The sequence below is a fragment of the Tubulanus polymorphus genome, chromosome 9 (genome assembly GCF_964204645.1).
Source record: "Tubulanus polymorphus chromosome 9, tnTubPoly1.2, whole genome shotgun sequence".
NCBI lineage: Eukaryota > Metazoa > Nemertea > Palaeonemertea > Tubulaniformes > Tubulanidae > Tubulanus > Tubulanus polymorphus.
In genome coordinates this window covers 568268-586946 of record NC_134033.1, presented here as the reverse complement: position 1 = coordinate 586946, position 18679 = coordinate 568268, and the positions used below count along the sequence as shown (strand labels likewise).

The 18679-nt window shown below is 42.8% G+C and overlaps 1 protein-coding gene and 1 long non-coding RNA gene across 2 annotated transcripts; both read left to right on the top strand.

The window, feature by feature from the left end:
* The first annotated feature begins 3522 nt into the window (after positions 1–3522).
* LOC141911175 (uncharacterized) lies at positions 3523–15054 on the top strand. The gene is made up of 5 exons (XM_074802152.1): positions 3523–3561; positions 4124–4202; positions 4316–4456; positions 9653–10060; positions 14921–15054. Exons 1-5 carry the CDS (start codon positions 3523–3525, stop codon positions 15052–15054), a joined length of 801 nt encoding a protein of 266 aa, XP_074658253.1.
* On the top strand, positions 5098–5509 carry LOC141911395 (uncharacterized). Its single transcript, XR_012620034.1, has 2 exons — positions 5098–5168; positions 5400–5509. It is a non-coding gene; the product is annotated as an uncharacterized LOC141911395 (long non-coding RNA).
* Positions 15055–18679: the final 3625 nt, after the last annotated feature.

The following is an 18679-nucleotide window of genomic DNA, read 5'->3' as shown; positions in this document are numbered from 1 at the left end:
GCGCGCGCGGTGAGATCGATCGAGGAGCCATTCGACACCGATTAACATCGGTCAAACTATTGTCTAACCGATGCCGCATCAAAAGATTCGCTAAAAACTCCCGACATGTCTTGGCAAAAAGAAAAAACAACAAGCGCCGAATAAAATTTATAAGGAATTTCTCTAACCGATGACGCGTGTTGTTCTCGGTGTGTGTGAGTATGTATGGATATGTAATGTATAGGGCGGCTTGTCTCTCTACAAAGAACCGACATTTATTTCTAAAGCGTTGTTGCCCGATCGCGATTTTTGATTTCGGCGCGTTCTCTCTTCGCCGGTCGTTAGACTCTCTTTACAAAAGGGAGATATATGCGTAAAATTTCAGGGCGAATCTGTTAACAGTTTGTTCCGAACTCTTTGAGAAGTGGTCGAAACCGTGTTATGGAACTTCGCATCAAAAAGAATCGGTTTTTCAGTTATTCTTTGGAAGTTTTTATTTCGATGTATTTCGCTTTTTATTTCCGCTATTTAACCGTTATTTCGTTCTTTGATATTTTTCGACTATCGACGCGCCGCGGAGATCGCATTGACCAAAAACATACTCGCGGAACGGCTTGAAACTTTCTACTTGTCAATATTAAGCGTATTAGAAATTTTTTGTGGTCTACCGAATTTTAAAAAAAACCAAACCAACTGCTAACGACTACTACATCAATGTATACAGTTTTACTGATCCGTATATCGCCTACAATAGGTTGAGATTAATATCGAAAGGGAACTCTGTATGAATTGCGAGCTGATTTCAGTCTGGGCCAATTTCGGTGACATTTTTGTAGTTGTAAAATTGGAGCCAGTTCCTTGCACATAGTTCCACCAATAAGAGTTCTATCGCAAAGTGAAAAAATACACAGACCCGTTTACCGAAACTTGAAACTTGAAAGGTTTCTTATTTCATAGGGGAAATTCTCGAACAAAAATGGATAAATAGAAGATAAAGATAGCCCCTACCCGTAGCTGTCCAGGCCCTTAAAATAGCCCCAACTCAGACATCAGGTCACATAACCCTAACAGGATTCGACCCTCGGCCTCCATAACCCTAACCCTAGCTCGTCGCTAACCCTAGCCCTAGCTCGTCGCTAACCCTAACCCTAGCTGGGACTCGACCCTCAGACCTCCAGCATGCCAGTCGAGCATGCTAACCACTAGACCATAGACCAGTAGTGAGTTTGGAAGTTTGTCTGGTCAGTGTGGTGACTGGTGACCAGTGACCAATCAGGTGTGGTGACTGGTGACCAGTCAGGTGTGGTGACTCTATTCACTAACAACACCCGCTATCATTCTCTGATCCTAAACAGTTTCTTATCAGGTTGAATTGGATATAATTTCATTTTCAATAGCTTATAAGATCTTTTATTAAAATCAAAACCAATTACGCTTTAAATCAATTGAATTCGTTGAAACGTAAACAAGTAACTCACAGGAGGACCTGCAGTTCGACAGTTTACTGCAGTTCGACAATTCTCTGTTGAAAGAATTTACTAATCAGTTGAAAATATATTGAATATGAAGGATCGAACCGATAAAACTGCAGAACTGGGTCCGGAACTCTACAAAACTCACCCAAATTAATCAAAATATCCAGAAAACAGTTGAAATTATTGTATATCGATTATATATGTCTCTCTTGTTGAATGGAGTTAGCCCCCGTCGAGATTGAAGGTATAATGATGTATATGTATAAGGTGTATAGAATGCGAGGGGCTCGGTTCCTTCTCTTGCACCCGCACCATAGTCTGCGCGCATATAGAAACATGATCAGTAAATTGAATGTCATTAATAATCGCTGACATGTCTAACACTTAAAACTGATAAACCGAACCAGCATTGAGAGTGAGAGAGAGAGTGAGAGAGAGAGAGGCAGCGGCGGACTATAGTTAAATACAGGCCAGACGAGAGTATTTTAACGATTAGTCGGCCCGTACGTGTTCATGTGAGTCATCAACATTCAGATGTGTAGGTTTCAATGTTGACTCTGGATCAAGGAAGCAAAAACAGACGAACATATTCTTCGACTGTGTGAAATAATGACCGTAAAAAACGTTTAAAATCTGGACAAAGAATCCGACCATTCGAATCTGGATAACAAACAGTCCGATTTTTCTTCACGCGGTCCCTTTCTCGTTAAGATCACATTTTACTAATTGGTCGACGAGAAATGGACGCTTCGATAAAATCGGTTCCCGGCGGGATTCGAACCCGAGCGCAATCAGTAGACATCACCGCGTCCAACAGGCCATTACGTTCATCCGGAAACGCCATTCAAATTGTAGCTCTGAGAATAAGCGTTTACAATTAGTGAACAATAAAAATAACGCGTCCCGTAAAATTAGTTCGTACAATTCTTGCTTAATGAGACCTAAATGTTCTTTGTTGGTACAGACTTTGTTTGATTCCAGTACGAGATTTGAAGACGAATTTCGATAACGACGAAGTTTATACGTTGATAAGAGTTTGGTGAAATACAGTAGACTCTGTCTCTTACTGCGGTTAAGTTGAGACCGGTAAAATTCTACCCCGAGTTGGTGTCAAATACTGAGTAAGAGTTACTGAAATACAGTAGACTCTGTCTCTTACTGCGGTAAAGTTGAGACCGGTAAAATTCTACCCCGAGTTGGTGTCAAACACTGAGTAAGAGTTTGTGAAATACAGTAGACTCTGTCTCTTACTGCGGTAAAGTTGAGACCGGTAAAATTCTACCCCGAGTTGGTGTCAAATACTGAGTAAGAGTTAGTGAAATACAGTAGACTCTGTCTCTTACTGCGGTTAAGTTGAGACCGGTAAAATTCCTACCAGAGTTGGTGTCAAATACTGAGTAAGAGTTAGTGAAATACAGTAGACTCTGTCTCTTACTGCGGTAAAGTTGAGACCGGTAAAATTCCTACCAGAGTTGGTGTCAAATAGTACGGTAGACTCTGCCTTGAAAGTGGGAGACTGGAAAATTTAACATACAAGCGCCACCTTGCGTAATATCCCGTCATTATTTCATAGGGTCGGTTCGCTGTTGTGTCGTGTTGTGTTGTGTTGTGTTTCAGTAACTTTGGTTGTTGGGAGTTAGATTTGCCACAAATATCTAATGATAATTCATGAATTGGATTGGAAGATATGCAGATGCATGATTGTGCAGCATTGAAGAATAAAAGCTGCCATTTCTAAACTGGCCAAGAATCACACACACGCTGACGTTAGGAATCGGAGTAGAATTCTAGTTAAACTGAACTAAAAATTCATTGTCACATTTGCAGGGGGTTTAATTCTAAATTGAATTTCGTCCACTAATTGGTTTTTATACAGTGACCCCTTTTCCCCCCGATTTTTCAAAAGCGATAAGAAGGTCACGTTTATACAAAGCCTATAATTTTTATGATTAATTTTTCCCTCGAACAAGGAGGCAGGCAGGTAACACGCGGACCATCAGGTGTGACATTGGACGCCAGCTTGTGACTTTAGTCACGTTATAGGGCGTAAATAAATGACGTTTGGGACATGTTTACAATAGCCGGTGACAGTTATCTGCTCCCAAGCGTAGGCAAGTGTAATTAATCCTGTTGATATGCTGGCCTATAAATACTCCTGGTAGTATCTCAATTCTATAGTTTGTGGGTCTTGAGAGATATAGCAAAGCTCAAGGTAAGTAACTGGCGGTGTTTGCAGAGTTTTAAACGCACTTAAACATTTTTAACTATTACTTGGTATACGGCATAAGCTCACAGGGGTAAAGACTGGTCAAATATCGGAACCGGTCGCGCAGTTCTTGGACATTGGAGATCAACTTGTTCTAATTCTGAGTTGAAAATAATTCTGAAGAACTGAAGGATCGGGTTTGAGAAATACAGTAGATTCTGTCTCTTACCGTGGTAAATTTGAGACTGGTAAAATTCTACCCCGAGTTGGTGTCAAATACTGAGTAAGAGTTAGTGAAATACAGTAGACTCTGTCTCTTACTGCGGTTAAGTTGAGACCGGTAAAATTCTACACCGAGTTGGTGTCAAATACTTAGTAATTGTTTCGGGATGTTGTTTGGACCAGTCCCGAGTTTAAGGAACAAAGTCTTACTGAATACATTGCCCTTATTTGTATATTTCAGATATTCGACATGAAACTTGCTCTTATACTGCTAGGAGTTGTGGCCTCAGTCTCTGCCGGATACTACGGCGGCGGCGGCGGTAAGTGTTCAAACCGATAACCGTTATTTTAGGCCACGCCTTTCATATCTCTGATCGACGAATTGAATCCATCGTATTAATGTTGATGTTTTTTTTTTGCTATGGACGAACAGGTTACGGCATGGGAGGTTACGGCCAAGGAGGCTACGGAATGGGTGGCTACGGAGGTCGTTATGGAGGTGGCGGCTACGGAGGTGCCGGTTATGGAGGAGGAGGCTATGGAGGTGGAGGCTATGGAGGTGCCGGTTACGGAGGTGCTGGCTACGGACAAGGAGGTTACGGAATGGGAGGTTATGGAGGAGGAGGCTATGGAGGTGCCGGCTACGGAGGTGGCTATGCTGGTAATGCTGGTTACCCAGGTACCTATTCTTACGCTCCTGGCGGTGGTGTAGGAGGTGGTGCTCATGGAGGTACCTACGGAGGCCAAGGCGGACACGGCGGCTACCAGAACAGTGGAGGTGGAGCTTATAACGGCGCTGCCGCCCAAAGCCAATATGGCGGCGTAGGAAACAAAGCCCAAAATACCTACAATCAAGGCGGTGCCACTGGTGCTCAGAGTAACTACGGAGGAGTTCAATCGCACGGTGCTATGGCTGGCAACAAAAACCGTCAAGGTTACGGCGCTATGAACGGTCAGGGATCAAGCGGAGGATACCACAAGACTTCTGATACCGGTTGGGGAAGCCAAGGATCCATCGCCACCAAAGGAGGATACGTCGACCAAAACGCTTATGCCGGCAATAAAGCTTACGGTGCCGGAGGCGGTGGTCAATCTCACGGATCTCACGGTCACTCAGTCGGAGGCGGAAGTCAAAACAACTACGCCATGGGAGGAACCTCGCAAACTCAAAAACAAGGAGGTTATACCGGAGGTCAAAGCTCTGCAGGTGGTGGACAAGGCAGTGGAGGTGGATCGTACGGTGGTACCAACCACGGAGCATACGGTCGTTAGATCACCCCTTACAGGTACTTTATAAATCACTTCATTCAATACAACAGTAATTTAATAATCTTCCATCAACGACGTCAACTAGAATACTTCCATTGGGATTGTGTCCTTCTCGGTGACAGTATACGGCCAGTCAGGTTTATAGGAGACTTGGCCTGGTCGTAGAGAGTCACTCAAACTCAAACTCATTAGAACGTATGAATTTGTAGATATCTAACGCAGTCGTATCTCTTTTTGTATACTTTCAGCTGTGTGCCATGACGAGCATATTTATGGGGTTAATACCTTACTTAACAAAACGAACATTTTTGTATTTGTAGTTTTATTTTCCCCCAAATAAAAATCATTTTTAACATTACGTATGGCGTAGTAGTTCTTACCATCATGAAGTCTAAAGGTGATCACATCCAGAGGTTTTCAAATTCCGTCGCATTTAAGGGAAGAAATGTCTTCATTGCTTACAAGGCTTCCGAGGAGTAGATTCTTATAGATTTGAGATTTCAGACACGAATAAGTTCATCCACTTTGTGACTACAAAAACGTTTTGACTTGAATTGTTCGAGGCACATTAAGATGTATTCATCAAAGACCCAGCTCCACATCCAAGTCCCACAGTTAAGCGTTGGATTTGCACTTATAATTAGTTCCTGCCATTAAACCCAGCTCCACAGCTGTCCATCAAGTGTGACTCTTTGCCAGCATCATCTCCTATACTAGTATTGACACTAGCTCATTTCCAATGTTGTCAGATTTTGTAATCGAGAAATGTGGAACCAGGTCCAGAACTGTTGGACAGGGTCCAGTTCCACAGTTGTGAGTTGAGATTTGGCTCTGGGTTTACTCATTGAAAATGAACTAACTTTAACTCAGAGTTAACTCTAACTCACAACTGTGGAACTGGGTCCTGGTTTTTTGACATCGTTAATTGTTTACTCTTTGAATCTCACAGGGAAACCTACATAAATGAACAACATTCCCAATGCAAATATATCTCCAACACAAAATCCCTGGGCTTAAATGCACAGTTTTCCAGCTTGGACCGAGTGTAAATCCATCTTGATTCTGTCGATCTCACATCGCAAGAATAACGTAAAGCTACTGTTAGGCTTAAGGAATGAGAAGAGTCTCGAACCTTTACAATCATAAAAAGAACGAACGGTTTGGAATTACTGACAAATTGAGATTTATTAAAAATTCAGTATAACGCTAAAAACTATTCTATAAGGCACGACGTGTGTGAGACAGGATACGACTAGTTCAACTAAACGTAGACTGGTTACCGCTCTCTATCTTCAATTAGAATGGAACAGGCAACCAGTCCAATATAAACGTTGATAGTACGCGTAACAAACTACCGCACACATAACTGCGACTAATTAACCAAAGTAATGAGTGTGATGGGTCCGCTGGATATAGTTCGACGATCTTTCGGTTATTATATTTTTTTAAGTATAAGTTTATTACCGTTATGAAATTATATACGTAACAAAATGATTTTCCACCGCGCACGCATGCACATTTTAGGGTAAATTTACAAAAAATAACAAAATGCACATGACGGACATAACCTATAAAGTTACAATATTATACCAAAAAAGGGGGCAAGGGGAGTGTGCAGGTTGGCATTTACAAAATTAGGAGAAGTCTTTGTAGTGAGACTGAATAAAGTAATTATTCCAAGATAAATTTTTCAATCTATATATTTGAGAAATGACAGTAAACTTTGACTCGTATATAACTGTGGAACAGGCTATAATGTACCCCGCGACGAGAACAATAAGCGTACTTAATCGAAGCCAGACTTAACGTTTGGATGAACGATCTGTGTAAACCTGATAACTCGTCTCTACATGTATAACTAGAGGAGTGACCCAGGACCCAGTTCCACAGTTGTGAGCTAGAGTTTTATAGAGCTTAAAGTCAAATCTTAACCCAGGACCCAGTTCCACAGTTGTGAGTTAGAGTTTTATAGAGTTTAAAGTCAAATCTTAACCCAGGACCCAGTTCCACAGTTGTGAGTTAGAGTTTTATAGAGTTTAAAGTCAAATCTTAACCCAGGACCCAGTTCCACAGTTGTGAGTTAGAGTTTTATAGAGTTTAAAGTCAAATCTTAACCCAGGACCCAGTTCCACAGTTGTGAGTTAGAGTTTTATAGAGCTTAAAGTCAAATCTTAACTCAGGGCCCAGTTTCACAAAAAAGTTTAACTCTTAAATCGATTTAATTCCTTCGTTAGTTCAATTTATCTTAAATCGATTTAGGCCTTAATCCTTTTTTTTTAAATCTGGGCCCAGAACTGTGTAACTGGATCCAGGAACCGCTCAGTCGCATCGTCGCCAGTCGAACAAGGCTTATTATAACCAACACGTGGCGCAGCCTGCGACGAATGACGACGCAGATCACGTGACGCGCAAGCTGCGTCTATCATCTGTTGTAAAATAGATAGATCAAGGTGTAAATGGTTCTTGTCAGTTCGTTATGTTCACGCGATATACGCCGCTTATATTCTTAATGCGTAGTTTATTTGGCGACAAAAAAAATTCGAATTCCCCTTTTTTACTTCGACTACTATTCAAAATACGTTAAGACACGACCCTCGATAAGAATGAAATAAAAATAACCGCGAGGCAGCTACGTCTGTTTGTATTATGACTAGTAAGATATCTATATATGTATATGTTCCTTGACAAAATGAAATACAATATTGTATGAACGGTTTACGAGAAATGAATATCTATCTATGAAAGCTGTGAGACTTTTTTAACTTTATTTCAAGGATAAACGTACCTCGATAGTATTCAAATAAATATAGCCGCAAGGCAGCTTTAAAAATCTTATTTTCAATAGTAAAGTCCATTTATTTTTGTTTGTGATACTTCACTTCATTTTTTCAACACATGTCTCTATCTAGTCCCAATACGACCAGTGGAACTTTGCAGTCTCAATAAACCATCGATTTTATATCCATTTTTCATTTTATTGAAACATTGCCAATAAGCCTTCGAAAGAGAAAAGATCAGCCATTTTCTAAATTCTAACAATATGTATCCCGTGTTTCCATGCACACGGGCCATGATTTAAGATGATTTTTAAATGGTAGGAATGCACGTAGACACATATTGTTAAAAAATTGATTTAGTTCATAAAATGGAGTCTCTTTTCTCTGATTCGAATTAAAGAAGACTTTTAAGCAATCCTTTGATAAAGTGTAAAATGGATATAAGGTTTAGATCGAGAATGCACCAGTTTTACTGGTCGTATTAAGACCAGATTAAGATATGTGTTCAAAAGATTAAGGTCTTATGAATATATGTATCAAAAATATTTAGCGAAATATCCCCCAAAAAATTGATTCCAGACAAAAAAATCTTTATAAATATTTAAATGAACCTTGAATAAAATGCAACAAATATAGCCACAAGGCAGCCACCACTGATGAATATCAATATAGGTACCTTTATGAACCAACGGACGTCTTAAATTTCACTGTACGATGAAAGAACTAATATAAACATCAAAATAATTGAAAATACTCAAACTTAAAGACGTTTATGATTTTCGAATCGAATTTCTATAAATTCGCGAAAAACATAAATCGTAGCAATTTCGAAAAGTTTGCACGACTGTGCGAAGTATATATATTATGAAACAAAGACTTTTTTGGCAGTTTCTATCGTTAGAAAATGAATTACAACCGACATTATAAATGTACTCGGTGTAAATCATGTACACAGCTTATCGCAGCTACGGTCGCAGGTTTATTCTATCGACTAGCCATTCAACTATAAATACCATCTCCGGACTGGTCTCAAATCACAATTCCTTGGTGGTCCACCGTCGATTGTACACACTCGTGAAATATTGATATTCTTAGATATCGGTGAGTATATTGGAAATCAGGTTCCACAGTTGTGAGTATAGATTTGACTCAGAGTTAACACATTGAAAATTAACTAATTCAAACTCAAGAGTTTACTCTCTAACTGAGAACTGTGGAACTGGATCCAGGAATTAGGTTCAACGATATTGTGAGTTGAAATTCAGACTCAAGACTTATTTTGTTGTGAGGTCAAGTGTGAAATTGCAACTTAGTTCTGATTAGAATTTCAGACTTTTCGTTGAGGTCGTGTGAAAAACTTGAACAGAGTTCAGACTAGAATGACGCTCTAATGTAGTTGACTCGTAGAAAGCAAACTGATTTTAACTAAGCGTTATCTCTTAAACTCTTAAAACACGACTGTGGAACTGATCGATCACGCGTATAAAACTGAAAGTAAAGCGATGACATTTGTTTTGATGTCTTATTTCATTTTTTCTTTATTTTCAGACAAACTCTTGTCAATATGAAGCTTGCAATTTTCTTAGCTTTGATCGCAGTAGCTTCTGCTGGAGTCGGTGAGTATTGCCAGACTATATCTCCAGTTTCCAAACCAGTAAATTGTATTTATACTATTATTTCATCACTTTTTTCAGGCTATGGTACTATGGGAGGCTACGGAGGAGGAATGGGAGGTGGCATTGGAGGTGGCTACGGAGGAGGAATAGGAGGTGGCATTGGAGGTGGCTACGGAGGTGGCATGGGAGGTGGCATTGGAGGTGGCTACGGAGGTGGATTCGGAGGTGGAGTAGGAGGAGGTTACGGAGGCGGAGTTGGAGGTGGCTACGGAGGTGGAGTAGGAGGTGGAGTTGGCATGGGAGGTGGCTACGGAGGTGGCATGGGAGGTGGCTACGGAGGTGGAGTAGGAGGTGGAGTTGGCATGGGAGGTGGCTACGGAGGTGGATTCGGAGGTGGAGTAGGAGGAGGTTACGGAGGCGGAGTTGGCATGGGAGGTGGCTACGGAGGTGGCATGGGAGGTGGCATGGGAGGTGGTTACGGAGGAGGAATGGGAATGGGAGGTGGCTACGGAGGTGGCTACATGGCCCGCCCACACGGAAGTAATTTCAACAACTGGGGAGCCAACAACCACGGAGGTGGTGCCCGCGGTGGATTCGGAAACGGTTTTAACCAAGGTTACGGCAAACAAGGATTCAATGCAGGTTACGGTGGATTCGGAAACCGTGGAGGTGGTGCTTTCAACCGCGGAGGAGCTTACGGAGCTGCCGGATCTCAGGGAGGTGTCGCCGGACAAGGATCCAAGGGTGGATTCGCCAAAAACGGTGGATTCAGCAACGTCCAAACCTTCAGCAGTAAACGTGGTCACAACCGTGGCATCGACCAAGCCCACGACAACCGTGCTGGTCTCAGCGCCCAAAACGCATTCGGAGGTGCCCGAGGATACGGTGCCCAAGGCGGACACGCTGCCGGAGGTGCCCAATCCGCAAAAGGTGCCCAAGGAGCTGCCGGTGGTTACGGAGGTTTCGCCAATGGCGGCGCTGCTGGCCACAAATCTGGTTTCGGTAACGGAGGTTTTGCCAACGGAGGCGCCACTGGTTTCGGAGCTAATGGAGGATATGGCAGCAACGTCTTTGGCAACAATGGCGCTAACTTTGGCATGTATTAGACAGGTCAACGTCGATAAGCAGTTGATTAGCAATCGTTTATAAGGTAGGTTTTGTTACCAGGTTAGAAATACGGAATTTGAATCAGAAACTAACAACTAACCGTTATAACTGTTATAATTTAAAAATACGAAATTCGAATTAAACCGACCGTTATAATGAATGCCATTATTTGCTGTATAATTTGTAGATGGTTTGAAACAGAAGGCAGGCCGAGAAAGAATGGTTGAAAAGATTTAAAAAAAAAACATCATCGGAATTGGCCTCAAAAATTCGAAACATCTTTTAAACTAGATGAATATTGTTCAATTCAAAATTGTTGAATGACAAAATAAAATTTCCCTCTCTCTTCATCACGTAAAACAAACAGGGTGTCACTCCATTTTTTATTTGTCATTCGAAAGCCGGCGCTTATGTCACATACGGTCAACCGCCATTTTGGGAATTGAGGAGAGCACTTCAGAAAGGATCGGCAGGGCGTATGGAAATACTGGCATGCAGAAAAATCACACGTTACAATTAGTTTATTTGACGAGAGAAATCCCACAATAACGAAGCCAAGATTGAAAAATTCTATATCAGAATGATTGTATTTGAGGAACGACGTTTCGGCTAACAACTGTTAGCCATCATCAGGCGTACTGATCAACTGATTAGCCGAAATCTACTGGGGTTAGCCTTTGTTATTGTGGGATTTCTCTCGTCATCATCGTACACGGATATTGTGTATCTTCTCGTCTAATTAGTTTATTTACTCCACATTTATAAAATTGCAAAGAGCGCAAAATATTTTACAATATACATTACGACATTTAACGTTAGAACTTAACAAAACAGAAATACGTGCGGATTAATGGTATCACTGATAATTTCAGCGTTGTTTTATAAAGGGATGAGACAGTCAATGCATCAGTCAAATTAATAACTTAGGAAGTCTGGGACCAATTGCTCAAAATTTGGTTAAAGATAACCGGTGGATAGATACCATAGTAACAATGAACTTTCAATTGTCAGTATGTCACCTATCCACTGGTTAACTTTAACCACTTTCGAGCAACTGGTCCCCGGTCTTGTTGTTAGATCGGTTATAGAACCAAAATGAGCTTAGACTGGTCTTCAGTTGTTAGACTCTAACTCACGACTGTGGAACTGGATCCAGAGTTCAGAGTTAACTCTAACTCACGACTGTGGAACTGGATCCAGAGTTCAGAGTTAACTCTAAAAGGCTGGCTTATGTCGACAAGCAACTCGACGCCTACCGACGCAACTGGGCTTATCGCCGATTAGCGGCAACTAGCGGCCTATAGGTCGCCAGTTGCTGCTCTATCGGTTCGACATAAGCCGGCTTCCGATGGCAACCCGACGCCTACCGACTCGTCGCAAGCCGTATCCGGCTAGTTGCCCATGTTCTACTCCGGGCTACGGTAGGCGGACAGTTGCTTTCGATCGCAACCGACATAAGCTCATCTGCGACGCGACGGAATTGAGCACAATAATTCCAGCCAATCAAAGATCGACTAAAAATTCTGACCGCTAGTAAAACATTATAACTACCATGTCACAAACTTCAAATTCAAGTAGTTCAAAACGTAAAACCAAACCTTCAGCACGGCAGATGACTTGATAGAAGGTCAAGGAACGAAGTTGGTAGAATTATGGTTAGAGCGGCCCTCTCTATATGATGTCGCTATCTAGCATCATTATATTCAAAAAAGAATCAGAAAGATGAAGATCTTAAAGTAATAGCTTTTCAACTGAAAATATATTTCCCATTCGAGCCGTCGCGCAGTTGCAAGTAATCGTAACCGACATAAGCAGGGAAGCAACTGGGAGGATCGTATCCCGCTAGTCGGCCTCAGTTGCGTCGGTTGGAGTCGGTAGGCGTCGCGTCACTTGTCGATACAAGCAAGCCCGAACTCACGATTGTCGAACTGAACGCGTCTCAACCAGTGGATAAGAGATAGCGCAGTAAAGTTTGCTAAGGTGTCCGCCATTCATTCACTCAATCACTAACAACCAACGTTCAATCACTTGCAACCCTCGATCTGTTGGACTCGTAACGTTCACAATGCACCGTAAATAACAGTCACGTGGTGCTAGAGATCATCGGCAGTGCCATAGATCACGCGATGCTAATAACACGTGACACCCCCGTACACGTAATTTATTGTCACGTCTTGTGAAAAAATGACAAATTTCTTGTTATGAAAATCTGTGAAAATTAAATATCGTGCAATAAATGTTCATACATTTCTGCATTCATTACAAACGGTTGTAATGCCCGGGGTGTTGGATACAGTGGGATAACTGTGGGACTGGATCCAGAGTCAAATTAAACCCACACAGTCAACTGTGGGACTTGATTCAGAGTCAAATTAAACCCTCACAGTCAACTGTCGAACTGGATCCAGAGTCAAATTAAACCCACACAACTGTGGGACTGGATTCAGAGTCAAATTAAACCCACACAGTCAACTGTCGAACTGGATCCAGAGTCAAATTAAACCCACACAACTGTGGGACTGGATCCAGAGTCAAATTAAACCCTCACAACTGTGGAACTGGATCCAGAGTCAAATTAAACCCTCACAACTGTGGAACTGGATCCAGAGTCAAATTAAACACTCACAACTGTGGGACTGGATTCAGAGTCAAATTAAACCCACACAACTGTGGAACTGGATTCAGAGTCAAATTAAACCTCGCAACTCAGACCCCACTTCATTGGACCACCCAAAAAAAATCATTAACGTAGTCACAGACTGAGGCAAATGCAGATGGTGTTTTGGCCAGGCGTCCGTCCTGTGATGTTAAAGTACAAAGACAGAGGAGATACGAAAGAGAAGGCCTTTGATTGGCTAGCAGTTAGCCAATCAGAGCCTCCGTGACCTCCAAGTTAGATGGCGCCAGTGCGCGGTCCTCTGCTCCACAGTCTCTTACCGTTCGATGAACCGGATTTTCCCTCGGATTCTCCCTTTTTTACCCTTTAAAACCTTTGTAAAATCATCCGTTATTCTGGAATTTCTTTTTTCAAAAATTGTCTGGCCTTGGGTTTCCCAGATAACATTTTGCAGTTCCCCACCTTCTAAAATCTGAGCCCCGCGGAAAGTCCAGGCTACACCCCTAAAGACAGTATCGAGTATGATATGTAGGTCACGTCTCTATAGAATGTTGGGATTTTTTTCGTGATCTCCTTTAATTTACAACGTTGTAAAAACAGCAGTCTGGAGGCAGAGCTTTAGTTTACGAGCTCAGATGACTCCACATCAGACAAACGCAAACATGTGCGCGTTTGTATATTCTTACATAAATCTAGTATTATTGGCTCCTTGGTCATGTAACAGGTGCCTTTTAAAGCCGTGTCCGATCTATATAAACAAACCCTTGTATCGTTGCCGACACTACCCTTAGGGCAGCTACCCGGAAAACATTTCTGTTACCGAATTCTAGCGATTAAAATAAGGTAAGATTAGATCTCAGGAGCCATGGACTTCTTGGGCTGCAAAATATCGGCCGAAGTATGCGAGTGGATAAGTAATGACTTAAATAATAGCTTAGACTGGTCTTAAGTTGTTAGATTGGTTATAGAACTGAAATGAGTTTAGACTGGTCTTAAGTTGTTAGATTGGTTATAGAACTAAAATGAGCTTAGACTGGTCTTAAGTTGTATGATTGGTTATAGAACCAAAATCAGCTGAGACTTGAGTTGTTATAGAAGTAAAGATGGTTTTAGACTGGTTGTAAAACTGGTCAACATTATAGAGGTGTAAATTTAATATATGTCTAGATGTTGTTTATTGCTGGTTGTCGATTTTTGTTGATCGTCGCGTAATTTCTCTCATATTTAGGCATACAATATGATGAAGTTTGCAGTTATTTTTCTCGGCCTGATCGCCACCTGTATGGCCGGCATCGGCTACGGAGTTGGCTACGGAGGAGGAATGGCCGGTGGCATGGGAGGAGGAATGGCCGGTAGCTATGGAGGAGGAATGGCCGGTGGCTACGGAGGAGGAATGGCCGGTGGCATGGGAGGAGGAATGGCCGGTGGCTACGGAGGAGGAATGGCCGGTGGCTACGGAGGAGGAATGGCCGGTGGCTACGGAGGAGGCATGGCCGGTGGCTACGGAGGAGGCATGGCCGGTGGCTACGGAGGAGGAATGGCCGGTGGCTACGGAGGAGGAATGGCCGGTGGCATGGGAGGAGGAATGGCCGGTGGCTACGGAGGAGGAATGGCCGGTGGTTATGGAGGTAGCATGGCTGGTGGTTATGGAGGTAGCATGGCCGGTGGCTACGGAGGAGGTATGGCCGGAGGAATGGGAGGTGGATACGGAGGAATGGGAGGTGGATACGGAGGAATGGGAGGTGGATACGGAGGAATGGGAGGTGGATACGGAGGCTACTATTAGATTTCATCCTAACCATATTCCATTTATCGGTAATTAGTGTTTTATGTTTGCAATTGGATCATTCTGTCTAAAAACTGTGTCTCTGTATGAATAATTCGTTCTGTTAATTCATTTCTAGATTCGATCGTTAGCACGATGACGTCATCATCTCCGGCACGATCATTGGTCGAAGTATTAACCAGTTCCGTTGTGAATCGAGTTATGGTCAAAATAAAAAAAAAAACTTATAAAAAAACAAAACAATTTGAAATGTTTTCAGTTGAAGTTTTTCTTTTCCGTGATAATTCGTGTTACATTCCACCAGATGGCAGCACCTACTCCCAATGATATATCTAATCTGAGGGAATCAGGTAGTCCCCATACAGTCCACCAGAGGGCAGCACGCAGTCCCAATAAAGTCGACCAGAGGGCAGCACGTAGTCCCTATATTCACCAGAGGGTAGAGCGTAGTACAAATCCAGTTCACCAGAGGGCAGCACATCATATATACCCATACCAATCACCGATCAGTACCTATTATTTATGTAGCAGAATTTTGTCAAGACAGAATTCGTAAAACCTCGAACATGATTTTGTCACTTTCATTAAAGAACTTAGGTAATTCAGTGGACGTGTAGTCATCAGACTAACCGAATGCTATATTTCCAAATACTAGAGGACGAGAAAAAAGCCTTGAATCGATGGTGGCCGGGACATTGATTCGCTGGAATGGCCTTACTCGAAAATAGAAAAGTAACATCACGGCGTCAACTTCAATAAGAACGTCTGGACGTCATCAAAATAGTGACGAAGTGCCGTAAGTGAGGGCTAACCGTAGCTCGGCCGTAACCCTAACCCTAGCAGGACTCGAACCTGCTACCTCCAGCATGCTAGCTGAGCATGCTAACCAATAGACCATAGATCTGCAGTGGTCACTAAGGTTTGGAAGTTTTCCCTGGTCAGTGTAGTGACCGTCTAGCTACGGTGACCAGTTATATGTCCGCTGGTGACCAGTCAGGTGTGGTTAGTTTCGAAAAATTCCTCTACTTTCACATGGGAAAAAAGGTCCGCTGTATGGAGTTGAAAGAATTAGATAAAGTAGTAAGTTTCACCTAGTCCAACCGTTTTTTCATCAAGAAGGTCTCATTTTGGTTTTATAACCAATCTAACAACTTAAAACCAGTCTAATCTCACCTTATTTTCTATAACCAATCTAACAACTTAAGACCAGTCTAAGCTCATTTTAGTTATATAACCAATCTAACAACTTAAGACCAGTCTAAGCTCATTTTGGTTCTTGCACCAATCTAACAACTTAAGACCAGTCTAAGCTCATTTTAGTTATATAACCAATCTAACAACTTAAGACCAGTTGAAGCTCATTTTGGTTCTATAACCAATCTAACAACTTAAGACCAGTCTAAGCTCATTTTAGTTATATAACCAATCTAACAACTTAAGACCAGTCTAAGCTCATTTTGGTTCTATAACCAATCTAACAACTTAAGACCAGTTGAAGCTCATTTTGGTTCTATAACCAATCTAACAACTTAAGACCAGTCTAAGCTCATTTTGGTTCTATAACCAATCTAACAACTTAAGACCAGTCTCAGCTCATTTTGGTTCTATAGCCAGTCTAAACTCGCCTAAAGTTCTATAGCCAATCTAACAACTTTATATCTATAGCCAATCTAACAACTTAAGATCAGTATAAGCTCATTTCGGGTTTTTTTTATAACCAATCTAACAACTTGAGCCCAGACCAAACTCATTTTGTTGTGTAACCAATCAAAAACCAAACAAATAACTTAATCACCATTTTCGGTTTTAAATCGCAACCTGCGCAGCCGGGCCGCGACAGGTGTCCACAAATGGCAGACATTTTCGTTTTATTTCAGCAAAGTGTGAAAAATCGCCCCAAACACGTTACATTTGTGACCGTCCCGCACATAAATCAACAATTTAATGTGAACCTTACTTCGGTAACAGATTGAAAGAATTGATGCTTTTCAAACGGATATAATGCGAATTCCGATCTGGTAGATTTTCTTTAGTATTGAATACTCTTTCTTTCACGAAGGCTGCAGGTTAACCTGGGTCAGTGCGATACTTGAAATAAGGTAAGCTGAAAAATGGAACACAAACCGATTTTCTTTTGACACGAGTCTCACGTTTCAATTCTTGTAAATACTAGAAATTTTGGATTCAATTTCTCCGTATTCATTTGACGGAAAATGCACAATATTCTAGAAATTTAAGGTTGTTGCCTTTAAAATGGCCACGTTATTCATTTTCCATATGGCGATCAGGTGTCTATTGTAACTTCCATAAACCTTTCCATAAATGCCCTTCATAAATCTCCCTCTATGACTTCATCAAATTGTCCACTTCCGATTTGATCTTTATATTCGAAAGTAAATCATAACCAACGAATAACTTGAATGATTGTTGGTTTAATGATGTCATAGGGGGATTCACAAGAGACAACCATTTTGATAGTTAGGTCTATCATTTAGTCAGATATATTCAATTACATTGTTATCTATTTCAGGCGACAATATGACGAAGTTTGCAGTTATTTTTCTCGGCCTGATCGCTAGCTGTATGGCCAGCTATTACGGTCACGGAGTTGGCCACGGAGCCGGAATGGGCTACGGTCACGGAGTTGGCCACGGAGCCGGAATGGGCTACGGTCACGGAGTTGGCCACGGAGCTGGAATGGGCTACGGTCACGGAGTTGGCCATGGCGCCGGAATGGGCTACGGTCATGGAGCCGGCCACGCAGTTGGAATGGCCCATGGAGGTGCGTATGGTTCCGGAATGGCCACTGGAGCTGGAGTCGGTGCTGGTACTGGTGCTGGAATGGGAGCTGGTTACGGAGTTGGTACTGGTGCTGGAGTTGGAGCAGGCTATGGAGTGGGAACGGGTGCTGGTACTGGTGCTGGGCTCGGCGCTGGTTACGGAGTTGGTACTGGTGCTGGAGTTGGAGCAGGCTATGGAGTGGGAACGGGTGCTGGTACTGGTGCTGGGCTCGGCGCTGGTTACGGAGTTGGTACTGGTGCTGGAGTTGGAGCAGGCTATGGAGTAGGACTGGGTGCTGGTACTGGCGCTGGAGTTGGTGCTGGTTATGGAGTTGGTACTGGAGCCGGATTAGGTGCTGGAGTTGGTGCTGGTTATGGAGTTGGTACTGGAGCGGGATTAGGTGCTGGAGTGGGTGCCGGAACTGGAGCAGGAATGGGAGCTGGTCATAATGGCGCCGGAATGGGTTATGGAGCAGGAGCTGGCGCTGGAGCTGGTGCAGGTTACGGAGTCGGAATGGGAGCTGGATACGGAAGCTATGGTGCCGGAATGGGTGCCGGATCAGGCGCCGGAGCAGGAGCAGGTGCTGGTTACGGAGTCGGAATGGGAGCTGGCTACGGAAGCTATGGCGCCGGAACGGGCGCCGGAGCAGGCTATGGCGCTGGAGCTGGTGCTGGTTACGGAGTCGGATTGGGAGCTGGCTACGGAAGCTATGGCGCCGGAACAGGTGCCGGATCAGGCTACGGAGCAGGAGCTGGTGCTGGTTACGGAGTCGGATTGGGAGCTGGTTACGGAGCCGGTTACGGTAGTTACGGTGCCGGACAGGGAGCTGGAGCTGGTTATGGCG